Genomic DNA, 23,918 nt, shown 5'->3' with positions numbered 1-23,918 from the left:
CTGCCTGCCGCCCCCGCCCCTCCCTCTGGATCGTTATCCCCGCTTTGCTTGGCTCTCTGGGGTTCGAGCACCTATTGAGCTTCGTGCGAAACTCAATTGCGATTCCTCGCTGCGTTTTAGGCAGGTTTCGAAAGCCGCCGAGTCTCGTTTCTCTCTCTGTGTTTCCAAAGACCTTAACCAGTCTTTCTGCCTCCCTAGTCTTATGCTGACCCTGTCCATGACCCCACATGGCGCTGGTGGAAGAACAAGAAACAAGACGCGGTAAGCATCAAAGGCCTTGAAGCGTCGTCCTCGGAGAGAAACGCTCCCCCACCCCACCCCAAGATGAATTGTAGCCTTGGCTTACGCTTGGTTGCTTTCTTTGGTAAAAGAACAGTAAAGAAAGAGGACGTTAGCCGTGACCCCACACTACGTGGAGGTGGGGACAGTGTTGTGCCGCGTCAGCTGAAGGCGCAACCATCATTCATAGGGCTTGATTGCTTACCAGTAACCACTGACAGCCAGGGGGCCTCGAGACAGAGGGGCCTTGTCTTAGGGTCAACAGCCAGAAGGCGTTGTGCAGCTTTCCTTCATTAACCCTAAGGACAGCCATGATGGATCAGATCAAGCGTCCATCTAGTCCAGCACTCCGTTCACACAGCGGCCAATCAGGAGGTTTCTTTCGCAGCCCCGCTCTGGCGCCGCTTTGCTGCTCCTTTAGAGAAAACCCCGCGGTTTCGCTGCTGCGGGGTGGGGGCAGGAAATCTCCACGGCAGGAGGGAGCGCGGGCTTTTGAGCGGCCCTTGAGCTTGTCGGGCCCTCCTCCTGCCCGGCTTCTGGCAGCCTGTCAGCGGTCACCATCTGCCCGGGAATGTCCCCCTGCTTGACGCTAAAGCCAGGTCACACAGTGGAAGGACCATGGTGACCTCGCCTCAAGGGGAAAAGTCAGGGTAAATCCCTGTTTGCGTAAATGCGGAGCTTTGGGGAAAAGGCCCACTGTGGCTGTGAGTTGGCGGCTGCCACGTATAACCGACACAGCGCCACCATGCAGCCACCGCGGGGCAAATAAGCTGTGTAGACTAAGATTAGCGGATTCCTTTGTTTCTTTAGTGATTGCGATTAATCGTTACGGACATTCTTCTTTTTGTTGCCTTTATTTTGTTAACCTTAATCCAAAATAAAATGAAATTCCCTGAGGGGGAGAAAATGGGATAGGGTGGGTTATAAGCCTAAATTGGTTACATTCACAACCCCCCACCCACCTACTCACCCCAGGAATACTACTTCTACGTGGCAAGTAACTGGAAATCCTTGGGAGGCATCAACGTTGACATGGCCAACTACGTCAAGGTCTACAACCTGAAACCTGACAATAAACTGCTGGACACGATCTACCTGGACAAGAAGGCAGAATTCTCCTTCAGCGTGTACCTGAGTATCAGGACAACCAAACAGAGCAGTAAGCAGTGGGGATCCCAAGAGCCGCTGTAATGAGGAAGAAGAAGGGATGGATATTTATTTTATTAATTACATTTATATGGCGCTTTCCCCTCTCTTGCAAGAAACCCAGAGCAGCTTGCACAATCCTCTCCGTTTGATCCTCGCAGCAACCCTGTGAAGTAGGTTAGACTGAGAGTCTGTGACTGGCCCAAAGTGGGCTTCCATGGCCGAGTGGGGACTAGAACCCGGATCTCCTGACTCCCAGTCCAACATTCTAACCACGACACCACACTGGATCAATCCGCGTAGTCAAACAGCCCACCATGGCATGTGCTGGCAGCCATTTTGAATATTGAAACCCCAACGGTGGCTTGTCAAGTCATCTGAACCTGGCAGGGGTGGGTTCTGCGAGGGTTGAATGGCTTTCATACAACCCACGGCCTGTTTTAGGATTTTGCAAGGGTTGTTTAACTCCTGCCGGGTTTGGACAACACACGACAAGACGCAGCTGTGGCTTGAACACAGAAGCCACCCAGCACATGCCGCAACCCAGTGTGGATTATTTAACCCATGGTGATCGTGCGAACCAAGGTACTGGCTGTTATTGGGTCCGTCACTTAAAACAAAACTCTGTGTGTGGAAGTGGTAATGGTGGCAGCAGAGGGGATGGGGGCCGTCTGTGTTTATTATGGGAGTTTTCTCCTTGCAAATCTGCAAAAGCCAGGAGCCAACAAGTCCCGCGTCTGGTGTTTGGAGAGTCATTTTAGCTACTGGCAGCAACTGTGGAGTGACATAAAGGGGGGAAAACCCCCTATTTAAATAACAGTTTAAATCACCAAGCAAGGAGACTGAAACTGTGTACTGCCTAAAGCAGCGGTTCTCAACCTGTGGGTCGCGACCCCTTTGGGGGTCGAACGACCCTTTCACAGGGGTCGCCTAAGACCATCGGAAAACACATATTTCCGATGGTCTTAGGAACCGAGACACCGCTCCTCTCTCCGTCTCCAGGAGGGTCCGCCCACATGCAGATACGGCCACATACGAGTGCCCGGCGTGATGACATCATCACGCCAACCCTATCACATACACCCTGTACAAATACAGGTGTATATGACAGACGTTGCACTGACGTTGGCTTTTTACGCATACTGTCGCAAAATGTAGCCATGTAGTTTACTGTTGTTATATTAAGAGTGTTACCCATGCTACACCATACTTCAAGACAAAATTTCATTTATTTGTAATTAGAAATAAATATCTCACAATATATAATTACATATTGTTTTTGTGATTAATCGGTCTATGTTGTGTGTCCGGGGGTGGGGTGGAAATCCCCATTTCAAATGTTGCCTCACTTGCAAACTCTTTAGGTGGCCTTGGGCATTCCAGTATTTCTCAGCCTAAAATAACAATATGGATAAAAATAATAATCCTGTCCTGCTTTACAAGGCTGGCATCACTAAGACAATGCAGACGATGCGCTCTGAACACTCCCCAAAAGTGCCACATAAATGTGAAGTAGTGTTAAATATTTTGATTAAGTTCACCTGGTTTCTAATCAAAGCCTAATTGGTTGGTACAAAGGAATGGTTTTGCCAATTAAAACATGTTATTTTCCTTGTAAATAGAATCTTTAAGCTACCAAGGCAGCACTTTAGGCTATATTTTAGTGAGCTAGAGGGTAGTATCCGATGTTAACCCTTTCTAAAGTAGACCCACTGAAATAAATAAATTAATTTCATTGGGTCTTTTCTGTGGAGGACTAACGTTGCATACAACCCATCATTTGTTGTGTATCGTTGAATAGTTCTGTTATTTTAGGAAATGGTTCGTTGACATAGCTTGTCGTTTTTGTAACGCTCGCACATACACACATTTGCAATTGCTGAAACTGCCTCATCCCTTCCAAATCTGGGATGGCGTTAGGTACACAGACGTTGACTCCTCGCCTGAAGAGAAAGTGTCCCTCATTCATTTTGACCACCCTTTCCTAAACATGGGATCCGCTTTCTGAAATGAGGTGTCCAGAAGTGCACAAATGTGGACATACCATAGATTGATAAATAGATACGGGCTGATGTTCCTTCTCTTTTGCCTGCAGTGGGGGAGACAGCGGATGAAAATTCCCTCAATTACATTTGGCTCACCACCATATTATCCCATCCTGAATATGTTTATGTAAGTCTGCAGAGGGACGAATTCATCAGCAGAGGCTCCGTGCTGTATCAGGTAAGGACCTCTCTGTTGCCAACAGGTGGAAGGAGGTGACGGTCATGGGTTAACAGTCAGAAATGCAGCCCTGCTCTGATGAGGAGTCTGAAATGTAAAGATCCTGAGCCCCGTCCTTATATTGAGTTACATTTGGAGCTACGTTTGCCAAGCTTTACTTACGTGCATTTTCTGGAACCTAGAGCAGAGTGCCTCTGAGCATGTACAGAGTGCCTTTCTGCAAGTGGGAAGAATGCTCACTGAAAGGGCCTGTGGGCACATGTAAAATGCTTTTCCCCTGAAGGAAATGTAGCCTTTCCTGCGGGAATCACCCTTACTGCCAAGCAAAGTAGGTCACTGACGTGCGGATATGTGTAATTCAGGCCTAATAGCTGTTGTTGTTTTTTCCTGAGAAAAGCTGCTTCAGGTGGGTGAGATTTTTCACCAGGGAAGTGGTGTGGGGAGTTGCAGTGTGGGAAAGCGGTGAACTAGGAAAGGGGTAATCCCCCCCTGCTTCTCCCTTCAAACAACAACCCCCGCTCCCCATGGGAAGCTGCTTTTCATACATGCCTCTGTATGTCACCTGTAATTTGGCCTTAAGCCGACGTGCCTAAGTTGGCAGTGGTTCCTTGGACAGTGCTGTGCCTGGGCTGCGATGTCAGGCATTTATCTGTCCTTGTCAGGCTCAGGTAAACTCTCACACCAGTGTTGAATCTGGCTGCCTGCTAGCAGAAGAAGAACAAAAGTTTGCAGGGACGCAGCTCTGTGAAAGCTCTGCTCCTTCAAAGCAATCAAGATTGGAACTTGGGGGCTGCCTTCATGGCATCGGGTTGCTGCCCCTTTCAGGAAAACCCACCCTTTCGCTGCTGTGGGGTGGCAGTGGGTAATCCTGACCCAGGAGACAGCGCGGGCTTCCCAGCGGCCATTCGGCCCCTGCTCCCTGCCTGGGCTTCCGGTGACCAATCGGGTCTCCATCGTCCTGGGAATGCCCCCATCCAAACACCGGAGCGAGGTCAGATGGTGGAAGAGTTGACCTCGCTCCAGCATAAAAAGTTGGGTTAAGTCCCCGACTTTTTAAATACGCAGCTTTGCGGGAAAGCCCCGCGGTGGCTGCGAATCAGCAGCTGCGTCGTATAACCGACACAGCGTCACCCTACAGCCACCGCGGGGCTTTTCAAATGTATAGACAGCCCCTGGGGAAGGCTCTTCTTCCACTGAAGCACAAAGTCATTTGAACAGCCCTGCCTTCTAAGCGAGTGGGAGGAGTAACTCAGTCTTGGATAACTTCCAACCCTAAAGGAGAAAGCAACCATCTTCTTCCCCCCCCCCCCCCACACCCCCTGCCCTCTCCTGCCAGTGATCTCATAGTGCGCAGTTGTGCATGATGACAACAAGGATGTGTGTGCCAGGATGGCTCAGCTGGATTTGGTTTCCTGGCTCTGTTTCTTGCAATGCTGGCAACCAGCCGAGAAAATTCTGGCTAGTTGGCGACCATATTTGAAGCCCTTTAGAGTGGCAGATGATACACCTGCCACCAGGGGCGGATCTACACAGTGCCCCGAAGGCGACTGTGTAGATCCTGCCCTGGAAGAGGCGGAGGAAGAGGCGGAGGAGGAGGCGGCTGGCGCTCTCCGCCCCGCCTTCTTCCACCGAGTGGCTCTTTCGCCGGCAGCAGGAGGCCGGCGGGGAGGTGGGTGGCGGCGGCGGCAAGGACGCGGCCGGATTCCCCAGCCGCCTCCTCCTCCTCCGCCTCTTCCTCCGCCTCTTCCAGGGCAGGATCTACACAGTCGCTTTCGGGGCGCACTGCAGGCGCATGCGTGCGCCTTCAGTGCGCTGTGTAGATCCGCCCCAGGTTCTGCTGTGGAAGGAAGTGGAGGCAAGCCAAATTCATTATTTGCGGGGCTGATACCGTGCTGGAAAATGGGAGCGGACGGGATCTGAGTGTTTTGGACCATCCATTCTGAAGCCTTGAACGGCTCACGAGCCAGAAGAATGTGCAGGCGAGCAAACAGCATTTGCTTCCAATCTTATTTCTTTTTCTCACCCCATCTCTGCAACCCCAAACCCTGCAAAAAAACACAGGTGAAAATCAGTGACAACGGCATTTATCCGATACAACAGCTCAGTGGAAAGGACCTCCTGAAGAGCTCCATTATTTTTAAGGTAAGAAAGGCGTCTCGGTTACCTCCAACTCTGCAGCTTTCCCACAGTAAAATCATTGTTCCTTCCTGAGCTAGGAGGGGCTATCTTGTGACACAGGCGCGTGCCAAATCTGGCATCCGGGGCCTTCCTGCTTTATGCCCCTGGCCACCGAGTTGCACTGCTGTGGTACAAGCGACTAGAACGTGGCCTTTTCCTTGAGAGATGTTCAGGTTGCATTTGCTTTCCCCAGGTTGCTCATTCGGGAGTGAGTTGCTACGAATACACAGGCAGCGGACCGCGGATGAGGGTAACGGCATGCCTTTGATTCCTTGATGGGGAGCTCGCCCTGTCCTCCTTTGCAATCTGCAGCTCCAGGCAAGGTTCTGGTGTACGGTTGCCAGCTTGACTGGCCCTGCTCCTGAGCGTTGATTGGGAGGCTGCCGCGAGGCGATGAAGCCAGCGGTATTTCCCTTCCGCATCGCCTCCATGCCCGGGAAATTTAACTGCTCATCAAAACTCCTGATAACTCTTGCTTTTTGGAGGCAGCCGGTACAGAAAAGTAGCAAATCCAGTTTGAGTGCGTTCCAAGGGGACTTCTCCCAGGGCACGGGTGGGCAACCTCAGCCCTGGGGGGCCAAATCCACCCATCCCTGGCATCCCAGCCTGGCCCTCCAGGGTTTGCCACGTGGCCACGCCCCTTCCCCCCAATAACCCATAGTTCTCAGCTTTTGTGTTGTTTGTTCCCCCCCCCCCCCCGGTTCTAAAACACTGAAATGCTTCTCTGAAGGCGGAGTCCCTGGCAGGAAGGGCTTTAAGCTAAAATTTGCTGATTTTCAAAATTATTTCTGGCCCTGCCCCTTTTTGCCTTTGACTCCACCCACCACTGGAATGCGGGCCCCAAGAGCTGAAAGGGTCTCCTTGCTCCTGACACAGGGCCGAGGCCACGTTTTGCAGGCCTCTCCGTTGCCCAGCGTCCGCTGAGGGGGCCTCCCAGAACACGGCCGAAAGGTCCTTTGCATTGTACAGGGGTTCCACAGCAGGGGAGCGGAAAGGAGGGGGGTCCCCCCTGATGAGAGAGGGAGCTTGAAAGCTGCTGCTCTGAAGCGAAAAGCAGCTTCTGTTTCCCTCTTCATCTGCCCCACAGGGTAGCGCTGTGGTGGAGGTTCGTATCGGATGCCCCCCGGGCAAGCGGCTGGCTTTTGACATCACTTTCACGAAGAATTATACCACTGAGAAGAACAAGCACTACTTTGACTGCGTCGTACCGGACCCCGAGATGCCGTGCTTCTACTTCAGTGACGGTAGGACTGAGGTGGGGAGGGACCCCTTGATTTCCCTGTGGGGCAGGAGGACTGGAGCCATCCGTCACGGCGGAATCCTCCTAGCGCATTTTTGGCTGGTTTATTATAAGCTGCTTCAGGGGCCATTTTTGACAGAGGAGGGGGATAAAAACCCGCGCGCAGGGCTAGGAAAGGCAGCCGTCAGGCAGCAAGCCTTTGTCATAGTTACGATCCCAGCAGAACAAGGCTAAACAGCACACAAGCGCGCAACAATCTGGAAGGCAGCCAAGATGGTGGGGGTAAAAGAACTGATAATTTGAAAGAAATCGTAACAGAATTGAGACACGCAACGTCGTATCGCTACAACGTCAGTGTACATGTATACCAAACAGAGCGAAGTTACAAAAAACAGGTTCCTGAGTAGGCAATGAATTGCTGAGCGAGACAAGACTTAACAGGACTCTGGAAGCTTCATCCCACGTACCTGCTTCCCTCCGATTAACCCTGTAGCACTAAGCTTTCGCAGTTGTTGTTTTTGCTACCTGGCGACATGACAGCGATACTTTGCATACCAGGAAGCGAGTTTAAGGTGTGGGGGGGAAATGTAAAAAATCATAAAAAATCAATGGATGACCCAATTCAATTCAAATTTGGTATGCTTAAAGCTCTCCCTAATATCTATTACTGTGCCAATTTTGGTGTCTTTATCTTTAAAGCTAATGCAGATGTAAGCGTTTCTTTAAAATCCTGCTCCTGTGCCCCAGTGGCCACTCGGAAGAGACACTCAAAAAGTAGGGGCTAAATAGAGCAAATCTTTTTGCTGTATTGCACAAAATTGCAGGAAGAAACATTAACAATCTCAGATATGCAGATGACACCACTTTGATGGCTGAAAGCGAGGAGGAGCTGAAGAGCCTTATGAAAAAGGTGAAAGAAGAAAGTGCAAAAGCCGGGTTGCAGTTAGACCTCAAAAAAACAACACCAAGATTATGGCAACCAGCTTGATTGATCACTGGCAAATAGAGGGAGAAAACGTGGAGGCAGTGACAGACTTTGTATTTCTGGGCGCAAAGATTACTGCAGACGCTGACTGCAGCCAGGAAATCAGAAGACGTTTACTTCTTGGGAGGAGAGCAATGACAAATCTCGATAAAATAGTTAAGAGCAGAGACACCACACTGACAACAAAGGTCCGCATAGCTAAAGCAATGGTATTCCCCGTAGTAACCTATGGCTGCGAGAGCTGGACCATAAGGAAAGCTGAGCGAAGGAAGATAGATGCTTTTGAACTGTGGTGTTGGAGGAAAATTCTGAGAGTGCCTTGGACTGCAAGAAGATCAAACCAGTCCATACTCCAGGAAATCAAGCCAGACTGCTCACTTGAGGGAATGGTATTAAAGGCAAAACTGAAGTACTTTGGCCACACAATGAGAAGACAGGATACCCTGGAGAAGAGGCTGATGCTAGGGAAAGCGGAAGGCAAAAGGAAGAGGGGCCGACCAAGGGCAAGATGGAGGGAGGATATTCTGGAGGTGACAGACTTGACTTTGGGGGAGCTAGGGGTGGCGACGGCCGACAGAAAGCTCTGGCGTGGGCTGGTCCATGAAGTCACGAAGAGTCGGAAGCGACTGAACGAATAAACAGCAAACAAAGGCCGGATGCATGGGTGTACTTCACAATCAAAGCAGATTATAAGGTGGAAAACTTCTGAGTCCTTTGCATGCAATTCACAGTGATTGCACAGTATAATGCTGGTGTGATAAAGCTCTGGATTTTACACCTGGTTTTGCCGCGAAGCAGGTGTAAAATCTGGCGAAACCAGGTGTAAAATCCGGAGTCCAGTAAGTCCTCTCTCGTTCAGCAATGTCTTGCCAATTCATGAACCTGTTATTTGTAACTTGAAACCAGGCTGAGGCCGGCTATGCTTTGCTTCGTTCGCAGTCTTTTATCCCTTCTTTTTGATCCAAGACATGGTGACGGGACACTCAGGACGCTTCAACGGAAGGTAAGAACGGCTGAGTGGATCTAATAGGGTTCCTCAGACGTCAGTATCTGATGTGGGCAGAGCAAAACTGGCACCTCTGCCAGATAGGACACCGGCGGAGATCTATGAATGTGACATCCCGCATTAAAAAAAAAAAATCTGGAAAAGTCCTAGCCGCCATGGAAGTGGTCGGGACTGGACTTTGGATCAGGATCATGGTTTAATCCTGGCAAAGATAATCCCCACCCCGATACACAACACACACTGCTAGTTCTCCTTCAGGGCAAAACACCCAGAGGCCACCTGGGGCTAAGAGCTTCTCTGGGTGATTTTCCTTGGCTCTCTGACAGAGAGGAAGAAAAAGGAATTCCCTTGGCCCAAATGCTAGTGTTTCAATGTGTTTGCCCCTTCCCGCAGCTGCTATCTATCTATCTATCTATCTATCTATCTACATATATATACATACACACACACACAAACCCTGCAAGAGGTATTTCCCACATCACGTTATTTGTGATGCCCGTCATTTTTATTCCCCCCCTCCCCCGGTTTCTTTTACGATTGCCACTGGCTGTGGTTTAGTTCCATTTTGTATTTATATTTCTAGCATGGTTTTATTGCTATACACTACTTGGATATATTTTACCTGACAGGTGGTATAGAAATACTGAGTGAGAGAGAAACCCTGTGGCCCCCATAGACGGCGTTCGGGAGGACATAGAAAGCTCTCAGACCCAAGAGTCTGAGCTCCCTGACCCTCCCACCCCCTCAGCCAGCTTGGAGAGAACTACACCGGCCGCCTCTCTGAGCTCGCAAAAGCAGTCTCTGAGAGAATGATGAAAACGGGGTGTTTCTGTGGACGGAGAGGACAGGGGAAGTGGGGGTTAATAGAAGTGTAGCTTCCACATTGCATGAGGTGCTGGTTCCCCTCTATTCGGCCCTGGTTAGGCCTCATCTTGAGTATTGCGTCCAGTTCTGGGCACTACACTTCAAGAAGGATGCAGACAAGCTGGAGCGGGTTCAGAGGAGGGCAGGGGTCCGGAAACAAAGCCCTATGAAGAGAGAGTGAAAGAACTGGCCATGTTTAGCCTGGAGAAGAGAAGATGGAGGGGAGACATGATAGCACTCTTCAAATACTTAAAAGGTGGTCACACAGAGGAGGGCCAGGATCTCTTCTCGATCCTCCCAGAGTGCAGGACACGGAATAACGGGCTCAAGTGACAGGAAGCCAGATTCTGGCTGGACATCAGGAAGAATTTCCTGACTGTTAGAGCAGTATGACAATGGAACCAGTGACTTAGGGAGGTGGTGGGTTCTCCCACACTAGAGGCCTTCAAGAGGCAGCTGGACAACCATCTGTCAGGGATGCATTAGGATGGATTCCTGCATTGAGCAGGGGGTTGGACTCGATGGCCTCAGAGGCCCCTTCCAACTCTACTATTCTATGATCCTAAGTGGGGATATGAGCCAGCCCAGCCTCTTTCACACCCCCTCCACAGAACCCCAGCTAGATGGACAAAAACACCCATCTAGCAAAAATGCAGAGCCGGGGAAGCGCAGAGGTGACCCTTGGTCATCTCATAGGCTCCTATGAACCCTGCCAGACTTCTGCATGGGAGCATGGAGAAGTAGAGCATCTGATCTGACTGCTCTTTCCTAGGAGAAGGCACTAGAGACAGCAGGCTCTAAGAGGGCTGTCGCGTATCTCATCTTCTATTTTCGTTTTTAGCAGACGTTCAGGATTTGTTAGATTTCCTGGATTCCTGGGGCCAGCCTTCCTGGAAACGCATAGAGAAGCGTTTCCAGTTTTTCCTCCGCTTTTTCCCAAAACCGGCTTTGGTGGGTAAGCAGCCCACGAAGCAAGAGGGCAGACATTCATGATCAGTCCCATGTTCCTCTCCCACAGGCTTCATCTGTGGCCTTGAGCAGTGTTCATCTTCTCATTTTGCGCTCTGACCTATATCAGTATCCTTGCCATGTGCTGTATGGGGGTGGAGGAAAACGGAAAAAGAAGCAGAGCTTTTGCCCTGGGGTTTTGGAATTGTATATGGAGGGGTGGTATGGGGTGTTTTTTTGGTGGGGAGGTGGGAGTGCTAAAGCCTGCGTGAACTCACCTTCATCTTCCTTGTTCTGTTGGCAGCTACATCTTCTCAATCATTGGCGGGGGACCGTTTTCAGTACAGAACATCAAATATTTCACCCCAGAGGAGATCTTGCGCTACAACACTGTGAATGGCAGGTGACCACAATGCTCGGGCTCCCAGAATGCCTGGCAGAGTGATGTCAACTCTATAGCAAATACGGCTTACTCAGATGCAATATTTAAAAGATGAGGACGTGAGGCCAGTTACTCCAAAACCTCACGCTGGCCATGGCTGTGTGAGAAAAGTTGCTGGTCCGTAGTGAGCTGGAGATGAAACAGATCATCAAAGGCTACTGTGAGCCCCAAAGTACCCAGCCTCAGAGGAGGTGGTCTGCTGTATTCCTGCATGAGTCACTGCTCTGGCCCTGCCTCGTTTGACTCGGTAGTCAATGAGGCTGAGGAATCCTGTGTCTTTAACAGCTATGACTGAATCATTGAATCCTCCCAATGCTGAGACGTGTCAGAAATGCTCACTTCGTAGCATGCTATGCCACGCAGAATTGAATGTATTCCCACCCACCCACTTTTAGGTGTCATTGTTCTAAAATAAAAAGGCCCAGAGGCTTTCGCCTTTCGTTCTAGGGAAATGCTCCCATCCCGCAATTATTTTGATAGTCCTTATTGGCACCTTTTCCAACTCTACAATAACTTAAATTACTATTTTCATTTTGTACTTTCCCCCCTTTTTATTAAGTGCCCCATGGCGCCATCCGTTTTAATTCTGTTTCCAGCTGACAGGGGAAAAGCAACGCCTTAGCAGTGCTCAAAGGCCCTGCTGTAAGTCACCCAAAGCTGGGTGGATGAACTAGAGGGGGTGCAGGGAGAAGATCGGTTCCAGCTTTATCCTCCTGGGTATTCAGTGCAGCACTAACAGCCTTTCTGCATGAGGCTTTTATTGTGCATAATAAAAGCTCACTTACGGTACTTTGTGGGGTCTTTTACATGACGACATCCTCCTCCAGGGCCTCTCCTGCTCTTTGCAACAATTTCCCCAGCTTTTCTTCAGCTTGAGGGAAGTGTGCTATTACTCAGAATTGGCAGAATGAGACTCCTGTAATTGCACAATTCCACTATACCACAGTGCCGCCTAGTGGTTGTGTGATGAAATATAAAGAAAGCAGAGATAGAAACCCCCTGGAAAAAGCATGTGTAAAGGAGCCAAGCTTAATCCCGAAAAGAATCCAGAAGCAGAAGCCTCGGTAAATGCGCAGGTTAAAAGCCTCATGTAGAAAGCCCTAATACAGATGCTGGGCTTACAATGCTGGTACATACAATGTACCCTGAGGGTTTCTGCTCAGAATAACGGGCTGAAGTTACAGGAAGCCAGATTCCGGCTGGACATCAGGAAAAACTTCCTGACTGTTAGAGCAGTACGACAATGGAATCTGTTACCTAGGGAGGTTGTGGGCTCTCCCACCCTAGAGACATTCAAGAGGCAGCTGGACAGCCATCCGTCAGGGATGCTTTAGGGTGGATTCCTGCATTGAGCAGGGGGTTGGACTCGATGGCCTTAGAGGCCCCTTCCAACTCTACTATTCTATGATTCTATGATTCTGTGAAACAGTGTCTCTCCAGGGTTTCATGCAGGGGCCTCTCCTAGCCCTTCTGCCTGTTCTATTTTAGCTGGAGGTGCCAGGCCTTGAACCTGGAACTTTCTGAATACAAGGCAGGTGCTCCAACTCCTGAACGGTTGCCCCTCAAGCTCTGACTTGGGAATGTCCTCACGTGTCTGATCTCCTGTGACGAGTAGGAGCTGCTTCTAGGTGATCAAGTTGAGAAACCGTTCTAAACTGGAAGAGCTTTGATTCTTGCTCTTCCCATTAATGAAGCCATTTATGAATCATAACTGACTAACTTAGGCATGTGCATTTTGAGGGTCGGGCTACTAAGGATTTTAGTGGACGAGTCCCTTGCGGACTCATTTGTGACGCTCAACTGCCCTCATCTGTGCTTGGTTTCCTCTTCCTAGTGCAACATCAAGTCTGATCTGGCTGAGAGCTGAGGAAAACAAAACGAACGATGAAGGTTTTCAGGTCCTCTCTCAAGCCCACTCTGGAATTGTGTAAGTCTTAACACTGGAAGGAAACACACACTGTGTCCTTGGGTGGGCATGCCAGTTCCCTGTTTGGTGTGAGGAGGCAACAGAGGAGTCATATTCCTGTCTCCACCCCCCACCCCATAGGACTAAGGAGAATCAAAGAAGACAAAGGTATGAGAGGCCTGGAAGAGGTGTGTGAAAGAGGATGGTCCACAAAGTCTGTTCTGGGCAAAGGCAGGGATTGAACTAGAAGGGAGGAACTACTGAGACCATGACCAAGGCAGAAGACCTTGGTCACATGATCCCTGCCTTCCTTGTCCATGGGGGGAGAGGCACATAACCCACTCTTATTTATTTATTTATTTATTTCACGTATATACCGCTCCCATAGCCAGGGCTCTCTGGGCGGTTTACAGAAATTCTAAAATTGAGGTAAAAACAAGTATACAAAATTTAAAACTCTAAAACACAGAACATACACACATAAAGCATTAAAAACCGATTAAAAACTAAACATGTGGGTAATTAGGATGTGCCGCCATATGCCTGGGCAAAGAGGAAAGTCTTAACCTGGCGCCGGAAAGATAGCAGCGTTGGCGCCAGGCGAGCCTCATCAGGGAGATCATTCCACAGTCTGGGGGCCACCACCAAAAAGGCCCTATCCCTCGTTGCCACACTCCGAGCCTCTCTCGGAGTAGGCACCCGGAGGTACTCTGATGCCTCCTTCACACCAGCCTGGGCTGAAATGTCATGGCAAGTCCCCCCCTTTCCATTCCTGACTTCAAATCTCCAAATGCTCCCCAATACCAGGTGCCTTGAAGGCCTACATTCAACGTTCTGCTTCATTTCCCTTCAGTGGGGAGTGGCTTATTCTCTATTCCATTGGCGCCGCCATCCAAAGCGTTGCTCAAAGGTTCTATTGGTTCCTACCCAGAAACATGAAACAAACCGTCACAGGACCCAGCCTGAGATGAAATCTCCTTCCTCCCCCTTAGGTGGGTTTGCCAGTATAATTCTCCATGTTACGACATCGTTCCCAGAGACATGAGTGCTCCTCATTACTACTTCGTGGTGAAGGTATCAAATAGGTAACTTTGACTTTTAATTTTTAAATTCCTGAATGTTAACATGAATTGAGTGAATGTATAACTTAATTATATTTATAGCGGACCTTTCAGTGTAAGGACTCCCAAGTTGTTTCGCAGTGAACGCAAGTTTTAAACAATTCACGATGAAAGCAATTAAATTTAGGGCTGCTGATCAGCTTTCCCCAACCTGGTGCCCCCCAGATGTGATGGCCTACAATTCCCAGAATCCCCCAGCCAGCAATGGATTAAGAGCTTGATTAATGATGTAGAAAACCAGAAGGGGCTTGGGTAAAGAATGAATCTTCACGATGGCAAGAGAAAAATTTAACGGCAAAATGCTCTGCTCCAGTAGTCTATCGGCATCCTTCGATTTCTGTTCCCACAGGGGTGTAGATCAAACCACTTACTGCGACTATGCCTTGGAATTCATCATTCACGTCCATGGCCTACGCCTCAGCGCCACGCGCTCCCTCTTCCTTTTGAAGGTAACAGTGGCTGTGTGTCTCGGTCCTCGCCCTCGCTCCTTCTCTAAGGCTGGGCACGGCCCCACCAGCTCAGCCGCCTCACCAGCTGTTCGCTTGCTTTTGTTTAAAACATTTATCTGCTGCTGTGACAACGCCAACTCACTCACCAGGCTTTGACGTGCACCCCTCCCTCAGGCTAAGCGCCACCACTTTATTTATTTATTTATTTATTGCACTTATATACCACTCCCATAGCCGGGGCTCTCTGGGCGGTTTACAGAAATTCTAAAATTAAGATAAAAACAAGTATACGAAATTTAAAACTCTAAAACGCAGAACATACATAAAGCATTAAAAACCGTTAAAAAAACTAAACATGTGGGTGGTTAAGATGTGCCGCCATGTGCCTGGGCAAAGAGGAAAGTCTTACCCTGGCGCCGGAAAGACAGCAGCGTTGGTGCCAGGCGAGCCTCGTCAGGGAGATCGTTCCACAGTCTGGGGGCCACCACCGAAAAGGCCCTGTCCCTCGTTGCCACACTCCCAGCCTCTCTCGGAAATTCCTGAGGAAGGGGTAAAAAGGAAAATAATAACCTTTCCCTTATAGCAGAGGGAAAAGCTAAGGAGGTTTGGACAAGGCTTTTTCTGTGAATATAGCAGGCTGAAGGTTTAATGTAATGTGTTTATTTCTGAACCAATAGAGCAGGAGACACAGCCAAATCGACACGTGGTTTTGCGGTAGCAAAATATTGCTGTTTACAGTTCATAGTTCCTTCAAATTTTATTCAAATCCTGCCTATTCTTAAGAATTCTAGTAATAACAATTCTAGTAATAACAATTCTAATAATAACAATCCTTCGTCCCTACGATCTTATTTCCACTCGCTTCTCACACAACTCCTGACAAGAACACAGACAGCTAAACACATCTATCCTCCAAACCCAACCACCAACTGAACCCCTCAGACCACTCGGCTCCCCCATATATAGACTCCTCCCCCCTTTCCACCGCGTCACCAGCCACACCCACTCAGCCCAACATTCCGTACTTTCTAGACATATACTCACGCAGACATACCTAAGGGAATAGAAATGTGGGTAACGCCACAGCCGCCTTTTGGGTTAGAAGAAGATCCCATGTCAGCTTGAAAAAAATTGCCCTTAAACCAATATCAAATAGAGGGAAGACTCAGTCTTGAAACTGCAGAAGGGAAGGGAAGTACGTTGTGGCTTCTGCCGTTGGGCCAGGGGACGGTGGGTGGGCCACCGGGACACTGTTCTCCCTGCCTGCTGCCCAGGAAAACCATCCTAGCAAGCGCTCATTCCTGATCTTTGTAACCTGCTTTGGGAGCCTTTGGTGACTGAAGAGCAAAGCAGTGGGGGCTGATGGCTCCAATGTCAGTAGGGTGATGAATTTATTCATTACATTTGTATACCACCCCATAGCTGAAGCTCTCTGGGTGGTTACACAGGCTGCTGCCTCTTTCCTTAAGCCAGCCTTCCTCAACCTGGGGCGCTCCAGATGTGTTGGACTGCATTTCCCAGCTGGCTGGGGCATTCTGGGAGTTGTAGTCCAACACATCTGGAGCACCCCAGGTTGAGGAAGGCTGCCTTAAGCCCTAAAGCAGGATCACATTCCATCCCTCAATCTTTGGCTGCCGTATAGAAATGTAACCACTGAGTCTATCAGCCCGTCTTCATGAGTCCTGCCAGTGTGTTAGGGTTGCCATACGTCCTGGAAAACCAGGGATGTCCCGGTTTCCAAGCATTTCCAAAATGTCCCGGCCAGTCAGTCAAGAATCCCGGATGCCTGTTCCAGCCGTCCGGAGAAATTCCAACCTCCAAAATGGTGCCTTGTGCCTGCTCAGTGGAGTATAAGTCTCTGTATTGAAGTCTCCTCTACCTTTTGAGAACTAGTGGAGAAATGTAATTTAGTGTCATTTTTTCCTGTTTGTTTGCTTAAACTGTTCTTTGCCTATTATTTATTTGCAGGGACTTAAGTACTTTAGGCTGCAATCCTATGCATATTTACCTGGGAATAAGCCCTATTTAACTTAATAGGATTTGTTCTGGGTAGACACACATAGGATTGCAGTGTTAGATAACTAAAGCTTAGATAGCGTTCTTTCTTTCCCTAGACCTTGGCATATTGTTCAGTTTTTTCAAAAAATCCTAACTCCCCCCCCCCAAATAAAATTGTCCCAGTTTTGTGGATTCCGAATATGGCAACCCTAAGTCCGCTGTAGCGGCTCAGAATAAACCCGAAGGCCCAAATCCTGGCTCAGCCACCAATTCACCAGGTGGCCTAGGCATTCAGCCCCTGTTCTTTTTGCCCCACTTGCTTCCCAATCTGAAGTTTGGGGATAATAATATTAACCTACCTAACAGGGTTGTTGCGTGGATGATCATGGTAATGCTTGTGAAGCACTCTGACTGCTCTTAAATTCCAATGGGCAAACGCTACGGGAAGGGCTGTGATTCAGAGGTACGGCACATGCTCCACCTGGCCTCTAGCGGCAGGGCTGGGAAAAGCTCCATCTCAGACCCTGGGTTGCTCAGCGTCATGTTCAGATGTGGATCTCTGGGTTGTTTGGGGAGATACAACCCAGAGTTGTGACCCAGAGTTTGTGCTTGGGCTAAGACTCTGGGTTCTCTGCCCCCCAACAACCCAGAGTCCTGAGTTTGGGCTCAGAGACAGGGCGTCCCGGAGTCGTTCAGCTCCACCCGGCCACAGTGGGAGCGATCGGGCAGCAATAACCTGGTCACTCCTTCGCTTTCTCCTGCTTCTCTCAACGACGACGACAACAACACGTTGCTGTCCAAACCAGGGGTAAATCTACACAGCGTACTGAAGGCGCTTGCATGCGCCCCCAAAGCGATTGTGTAGATCTTGCCCTGGAAGAGACGGAGGAAGAGGCGGAGGAGGAGGCGGCTGGGGAATCCGGCCGCGTCCTTGCCGCCGCCGCCGCCCACCTCCCCGCTAGCCTCCTGCTGCCTGCGAAAGAGCCAGCCGGGTCGGAGAGCTTCTTCCGCTCTCTGCCCCGCCTTCTTCCGCTGAGCTCTCCGACCCGGCCGGCGGGGAGGTGGGTGGCGGCGGCAAGGACGCGGCCGGATTCCCCAGCCGCCTCCTCCTCCGCCTCTTCCTCCGTCTCTTCCAGGGCAAGATCTACACAATCGCTTCGGGGGCGCACTGGGGGCGCATGCAAGCGCCTTCAGTACGCTGTGTAGATTTGCCCCAGATCTCTCTCATTGTTTCTCCGACATCAGACTAACCTTATCCGCTGGAAATTATGATCAGGGAATGAGGCCTCTCCCATTTCTCTCTCTCTCTCTCTCTCTCCTCCCGCACCAAGATTTCAGTCGCCGTGGTATTTGGCTTGCTCTGTCTATACATATCGGTTTACATCATGGGCCCCAAAGTCCAGCTCTTCTGCAACAGAACGTTCCGGAGATTAGAGGAGGCTTTTGCTCTTCGGGTTGGTGAGTTGGCAACCAGCAGAGGAGGCGAAAACGGACTTGGGGCTTCCCAGACTACTTAGCACCTCGCTGGCATGAAGAGCAAGGTGTTCGGGGGGGGGGGGGGGGGGGCGGCTTCCGGTTGGCAATGGAGTCTTCGAAGGGTCCTGCAGCAGGGCCTGGTGGCTCCGGAGCCAGCGGGGCGGTGAATCCGCTCCGGGTTTCAGTCAGAACCAGTGCAGAACTTCAAAATTGCTCTCCAAGGTGGGGAAGCATTACTTTTCTGGATTGCTGGTCCCAAAGCTGGGATGATGTATATTTCACAGCAGCCAACACCCTGGACCTCTCCTTTTAATAAAAGTTGCATCTTGAACCTGCTATTTCCAGGAGCCCTTTGACTACCCCCTTCTCCCTCCCTCTCTCTTTTTCTTAGTAGAATCCAGTCTCACCTTCTCATCTTCATTCACCAGTCAAGGATCCCTGCAGCATTTGCCCTCTGAAACCAGCCACAGCAGCATGCAACAGGTTGCTGCCAGAGGAGCACAGTAACAGCAGCACCCTCCTCGCCTTGCAGGCTCTTCCGCTGTGAGCCACGTCCTCGACCTGGACGCACCGTCCTCCTGTGGCTCTGCCCTCCCCGTCAAGCCACGCCTCCCCCTTTGCTTGCCATTTTCACACCCAGAAGGTCCCCGGAATCCACTAAGAAGCAGCCAGCTTGGGCATCACCGTTCGTAGCCACCGAATGACTTCTGGATCAAGCGGCCTGAACTCGGGGACCCAACCACACAACGTGCTTGTTGATGCTGCCAGGGAAGGCGCCCACAGATACGTTTGCGTTTGTTGAAATGATCTATGAGCAGGCTGTTTGATTGGCCCACTCACGTGAATAAGCCACGAGAAACGTTCCGGAAGCCACCCGTTGCCTGTAAAACGACTAAGACCAGTTGGTAGGAGATATCCTGGAACTCTCTCACCCTAGCAGCTAGCTTATAAAATGTAGTGGAAGCGAGTCTTTTTCACCACCCACCAGGAGGACTCTGATGAAAATCTGCCTCCTTGTTTTCATGTGTTAATTTTCTGTCCCCCCCCACACACACACTTCCAGTCACCCCAAGGCAATGCGTGTCCTTCTCTTAACAGTCTGTGAATTGTATTCCCTTGCTCTGACCCTTTCCCAGTTACTCTCTACCCCCCTGATGCTGTGTAAACTGTTGCAGAACTAAACCAAGCAGTGTTGAAAGGGTAACGGTTAAAAAAGAAAGAGCAGTTATAAAGCAGAAGGGACAACTCTCCGATCCTGTATGTACTACCCCCTCACCTGGTTGTGATTTAACAAATGCCTGTCTTATTGGCAGTTTGTGAATAGTGGAAAGCTTTTGCGTCTTATTTCTGGAACGTACTTCATAAGGAGGATGTTATTTCTCCCCCAGTTTTCTTCTCCCTCTTACTTCTTCCCTCTTAGTTTTGTTATTAGTTTTTATCAGTCGTTCCAGAACACGGCATTGTTCCTTAAACATATTGACTGTGCAATTTAATGCCATAAGGGCTGTCTGTTGCCGTCTAATAACTGTAGGATGCAGAGCTGGGAAATCGTCCTCTCTCCCCACCGCCCCCCGGGCACGAATGTGACCTAGGAGTAGCTATTGATAATCCCATTGCTAGCAGACCAAGACCGAGAGCTTTTCCCCTTCTGATGAGCTTCTGTTCTGACCCAAGTCCTTTCGGAATTTCAAATTTGAAATCCACAGCTGGCCAGTGCCTTTATTAGGACCATATTAGGGCCTGAGGAAGAGTTCTGGAGAGCTTGAAAGCTTTGCTCCCTGTTTTGTGACATTTGGGTTGGTTTTGTGAATATGTTAGACAAGAAGGGTATGAATGGATAAAATCCGAATGCAGCCCCTCAGCCCTTTGAGCCAAGTTTTCCATTTCTTTTTGGCTTGTGCTACTGCAGTATCCCACAAGAGGGCAGCACATACCCATCGCTGAACCCAACCCCTTGATGCCAGCCTAGGCTGCTGTAGAATAGGAAATGCCTCCTAGGAGTTCCAGAAAGTAAAGGAGTTTCCCTTAAAGTGATGGGGATAAAATGCATCTGATTGCTTTGCCCAAACTTCTCATAGCTGATAGACCCATCCCACACCCACCCTGAATTAAAATTGGGAGCATGCTGCATTCACACACCTGCAGAAGTCCAGTTCTTTGTATGTATTCTCACAGGAACACACAAACACACACCGGATTTCAGAGGAACAGACTCCTGTGTGAGTGTGTACATAACAGCTCCAGAGCCCAAGTCTGTGCAGGAATACTTCATTTATTTATTTATTTATTTATTTACTTAAAACATTTATATCCTGCCCTATATCACTAGGATCTCAGGGTGGCGTACAGGTAAAATCATACAATATAAAACAATAAATATACACAGCTAAAAACGAATTAAACCATTAATCAAGTTTAAACCAGTACACTTGGCAATTAGTCACCGCTGAATTTGAGGGGCTTTCCTCCCAAGTTAGAATGCTTAAGATTGTGGCCTTCGTGTGAGAGAGCATGAGTGATTAGAAGGTGACAAGTCTAGAGTCATGACTCATGGAGAGGTGCAACGGACAGCCTCCTCTGGGGGTGGGTAATTTGCCAACACGGTTGAACAGGGTCCGCTGGGGCCTGGAAAAGGTTTAAGCAACTCACTCCCTGCTCCAAACCTAAAGGTAAGAAAATACCGGGGTACTTTCTCTCGTGGTCTGGAGAGGAAACTTCTGGGCTTATTGTCAAACATTTCTTGTTTGTTTATGCACAATGTGCATAAGTTGTGGGTGAGGCATCACTGAGGAGTTTAAGGCAGAGTAGGCAGAAGGTTCAGGTGTGTGTCCCTCACCATTTTGGGTGGGTGGGCACACCCAGAAAATGGCTGCCGTGCAGGGCTTGCCCGTTCATAAAATGGCGCCACAGAATACTCATTTCCCAGAAGGCAATCTGGTGAGCCTGAAAGAAAAGTAACATCCCAGAACCGAAGTATGAGGTAGAGGTAGAGGTAGAGGCAGAGGCTGAATACCAGAACAAAACCACTCTTTTAAACCCAAAGATGGTGCTGGAAAGCATAATTTCACTTGACAGTATTCCAGTTGCCCAAATAAAAATTAATTGTTATTAAAAATCTTAAGAAATAAAATAACCAGGAGGGGCAGGTAGCCTGGCACCAATGGAGGTGTCAGTGGAGAGAGACCCCAGAGGTAGATTGTGATCTTCTAGTAGAACTCTGGTGATTTGTAATAGATAAGCAAAAGGTTCTGAGAGTATTTCTACATGAGGGTTTTATCCTGCACCTTTACTGGGGCTTCTGCTTCTAGATTCTTTGCGGAATTAAGATCAGCTCCCTTGCACTTTCCCCCAGGTTTTTTTCTCCTTTATCTGCTTTTTATATGTTTCATTATATAGCCACTAGATGCCATTGTGGTATAGCAAAATGCACAATGACACACTATAAATATAATGCCTTCTTAAAATACGGCACTTTCGTTGATCTAAAAAAAAACTGCAATAATGGTTGCAAAGCATGGGAGAGGCCCTGGAGAATGACAACGTCATGGAAAGGACCCGCAAACTGCCGTGAGTGAGCAATCACGAGTGCATAATAAAAGCCTCATGCAGAAAGGCTCTGACTCTGAATTGTCTAACAATAGCAACAACTAAAAAGCTTTCACATGCCCCTCCTTAAATGAGTTTGCTGAAAAATAACTTGGGGAGAAACCAAGAATGAGAAAGAGCTTTCTCCTGTGATGCTCCCAGACTCTGGAAGGCAACTCCTCTACAACCCCTTTTTATTATTTTATCATGCTTTTATTTTATTATTGTTTTCCTTTTGGAATGTTTTGTACACCGCCTTGGTTACTTCCAGAAAACCTGTCTAGAAATACTTAAAACAAACAAAAAGACAGACCAACATGCCCTGGGACATGGACCTAAGCCTTAAATTGATACCCGGGTCGACTTTTCTTCCAGCCACCTTCCTGGGTTCGAAATTGAGCTGACTTATATCCTGAATCAGTCATTCAGCACCTCAGATTCTAAGGAAGAGGGGCTTAGATGTACCTTGGTCAGGAAGATCCTGCCATGGAGATCCAGCATTCCTCAGGCCTGCCCGAGGCTAAATGCAAACGCAAGCTATCCACAGGCCGGCCTAAAAACATGATGCTTCAATCTGACCTTGAGGCCAGCGACTTGGATCTTCTCATTGAGGACGCCAAAGCTTCCACTCTGCTAGAATATCACTCACCCACCATCCCTCATTCTCCTCTAAGCCCTGCGTTGAGAGAAGTTCACCCACCAAAGCTGGAGCACAAGCCGTTGCTGCTTAAGAATTCTGACTTTCATTGCAACAACGTCTGTGACCTGTGGGAGCTCTCCAGGGTCCTGAAATATCTGCTGCGTGTCTCAGGCTGCTTAATTTCTTGCGGTCTTCTGCTTGCTGCCTACACATACGACTCATGATCCATCGCTCCCAAGTCTGGCTCAGCACCAGTGTGTGGGCCTCATCCAGACTGGTACAGGAGATCTAACCACTTCAGCACCAGTGCAGAGCCCGACGTTACTTTAGATCCATTCCAAGCATAAAGGCCTCTAGGTGTTGAGTCCACCCTTCTCGCTGTTTTTCTATTTCTTTTATCCAACAACAAGCCTGGAACTCGGTGACAAGATCTCTCAGAACTCGCTCCTGCTCTGCAGGGCTCGGTTTTTATCTGTCGGCAGCAGCGTCACATCTTAGCTGGCAGATAGCGACGTGGCCCACCCCAGGGACCCGGCGCGAGTGCAAGAGCGTTTTTGCCATTCAGTAAACTCTTTCAAGGGTTAGCTCCTTTTCATCACTGGCTGCCATGTATTAATCCACAGTAGTTCTTTGGAAGATAAAGGGTCTGGGAAGGGCCTTTTCGCCATTCCTACGAGTGCTCCTTTCTGGTCTCCCTTTCAGAGAGAATTACGAAGGTCTGAACTCCCCGAAGAAGGAGGAGAAAGAGCGAGAGGAAGCAAAGATAAAGAACATCCCGTCCGCATTGCATGTTTTCCCTTTCCACTCCGCTAGGGCCTGTGTCCGCCATATCAAGGCTTCGAGCTAGGTTTGAATTGCTTACATTGCTGCTGGGCTTCTTTGGAAAAAGAGATCAGGGAAGAGTTGGGAGAATTTCCAGAGCTGGGGCTCGTTCATAATCGAGATTGAGGGGAGACATGATAGCAGTCTTCAAATACTTAAAAGGTTGTCACACAGAGGAGGGCCAGGATCTCTTCTCGATCCTCCCAGAGTGCAGGACACGGAATAACGGGCTCAAGTTAAAGGAAGCCAGATTCCAGCTGGACATCAGGAAAAACTTCCTGACTGTTAGAGCAGTGCGACGGTGGAATCAGTTACCTAGGGAGGTTGTGGGCTCTCCCACACTAGAGGCCTTCAAGAGGCAGCTGGACAGCCATCTGTCAGGGATGCTTTAGGGTGGATTCCTGCATTGAGCAGGGGGTTGGACTAGATGGCCTTGTAGGCCCCTCCCAACTCTGCTATTCTATGATTCTATGATTCTATGACCCGCTCTTTTCCTCTTGCCCACAGGAGCTCTTCCCTGCTCAAGACCAACAGGCTAGAGGGTTAGTTCGTTAATCACTAACTCCCAATTAATTAGAGTTAAGAACCCACCTCTCTATTCATTAACACT

General features: G+C 49.2%; 1 protein-coding gene across 1 annotated transcript in view; it reads left to right on the top strand.

Moving 5' to 3' along the window:
- Positions 1-18,768, top strand: part of CATSPERG (cation channel sperm associated auxiliary subunit gamma) — a 50,142-nt gene extending 31,374 nt beyond the window's left edge. Inside the window, exons 17-29 of the mRNA XM_063139753.1 lie at positions 199-261; positions 1,255-1,438; positions 3,521-3,648; positions 5,710-5,790; positions 6,020-6,076; positions 6,914-7,070; positions 8,991-9,054; positions 11,174-11,272; positions 13,146-13,238; positions 14,210-14,302; positions 14,688-14,787; positions 18,117-18,243; positions 18,656-18,768. Of these exons, the coding sequence (XP_062995823.1) occupies positions 199-261; positions 1,255-1,438; positions 3,521-3,648; positions 5,710-5,790; positions 6,020-6,076; positions 6,914-7,070; positions 8,991-9,054; positions 11,174-11,272; positions 13,146-13,238; positions 14,210-14,302; positions 14,688-14,787; positions 18,117-18,243; positions 18,656-18,768 (1,359 nt within the window). The remainder of the gene's footprint in view (positions 1-198; positions 262-1,254; positions 1,439-3,520; positions 3,649-5,709; positions 5,791-6,019; positions 6,077-6,913; positions 7,071-8,990; positions 9,055-11,173; positions 11,273-13,145; positions 13,239-14,209; positions 14,303-14,687; positions 14,788-18,116; positions 18,244-18,655) is intronic.
- The last annotated feature ends 5,150 nt before the right edge of the window (positions 18,769-23,918 follow it).

Source organism: Elgaria multicarinata, chromosome 13, assembly GCF_023053635.1.
Source record: "Elgaria multicarinata webbii isolate HBS135686 ecotype San Diego chromosome 13, rElgMul1.1.pri, whole genome shotgun sequence".
NCBI lineage: Eukaryota > Metazoa > Chordata > Lepidosauria > Squamata > Anguidae > Elgaria > Elgaria multicarinata.
This window is presented reverse-complemented; position numbering and strand designations above follow the sequence as displayed.